General features: G+C 49.2%; 1 protein-coding gene across 6 annotated transcripts in view; it reads right to left on the bottom strand.

The window, feature by feature from the left end:
- Window positions 1–458, bottom strand: part of LOC147006607 (neural cell adhesion molecule 2-like) — a 77,464-nt gene extending 77,006 nt beyond the window's left edge. For 2 of the 6 annotated variants that reach the window (XM_085868418.1, XM_085868419.1), the window contains exon 1: window positions 88–440. In XM_085868418.1, the coding sequence (XP_085724544.1) occupies window positions 88–136 (49 nt within the window). In that variant the 5' untranslated portion in view covers window positions 137–440. Of the gene's footprint in view, window positions 1–87 lie in introns of all 6 variants that reach the window. The other 4 variants (XR_015054729.1, XR_015054728.1, XM_085868417.1 and 1 more) reach the window with 4 other exon arrangements.
- Between the last annotated feature and the right edge of the window lie 513 nt (window positions 459–971).

The raw sequence follows: 971 nt of genomic DNA, 5'->3' as shown, positions 1-971 counted from the left end.
TATATCAATTTGTCGTTGAACTCGAAGTTCAAATTCCTCGGTGTGGGGGAAACAAAGCACGAGGTTAATTACTGCTGTGTGACTTACCCGCGCCGAACACAACGAACAGGAAGATCGGAGCCGACGATGGCGCCATGGTTGAGGAGTCTCACAACACAAAGGGCGTCAAAAGGCGAAGTACAGGGGAACTACTGCGGGATTCCCCCAAGGGAACACGTGCGGGATTCCCTCGACTCGGGAACACCTGAGGGGTTCCCCGCAACACAAAACGTGAGTCCGTTATGTCAAAAGATTCAGTTGACTGTCCTGCAACGATGGAACGGGACTTGGTCGAGTGGACGCGCGAGGGGAAGGGCGATGTACTGCGCATGCGCGCACGGCCTTTCGTCATCACGAAATCATCTCACGTCATCACGCCCCCCCCCCTGTAACACGAGGATATTATATAATATAATAACCCGTATAAAAAACTCGTCAAAATGACGGATCTGCGCACATTCCACATCACGTGCAACGAGTTTCACCTTCCTGCGCCTTGTATTTCTTGATATTGAAGAAAAACGATTCCGTACACCGCCCATGAGGCCCGCTTGGAAGTCACCGTCTACATCGCCAAGAGAAGAGACCTGAAGTAGTCTTTGATGAAAAATATTTTTCGAGGTTTTTTTTGTCATGAGAAATAAAAGCGCAGTGAACACACGGTCGTGTTAAAAGATTGACCTTTAAAACCCTGGATTGAAGATTGACCTTTAAAACTTCCAGGCCAAGATCGACTCAGCGATGAAAATTGACCACACGGTCGTGTTCAAAGATTGACCTGTGGGCGATGGCGAAGAGATTTCATTGCCTGCAGAATCAGCTTCAAGGTGGGAGTTCCCAATGATCTTGAAGGTCTTGGTTTCCATGACGTCAAGCTGAGCAAGAGACGAGGCAGGGGAGCCAGGCCAGAGGGGACAGCAATACTCCATCAA

The sequence above is a fragment of the Eptatretus burgeri genome, unplaced genomic scaffold (assembly GCF_056783735.1).
Source record: "Eptatretus burgeri isolate ZD-2024b unplaced genomic scaffold, Ebu_testis_v1 Ebu_testis_scaffold_3161, whole genome shotgun sequence".
In the NCBI taxonomy this organism is placed as follows: domain Eukaryota; kingdom Metazoa; phylum Chordata; class Myxini; order Myxiniformes; family Myxinidae; genus Eptatretus; species Eptatretus burgeri.
Note: the sequence above shows the minus strand (reverse complement) of the source record. Positions and strands in the feature narration are given on the sequence as shown.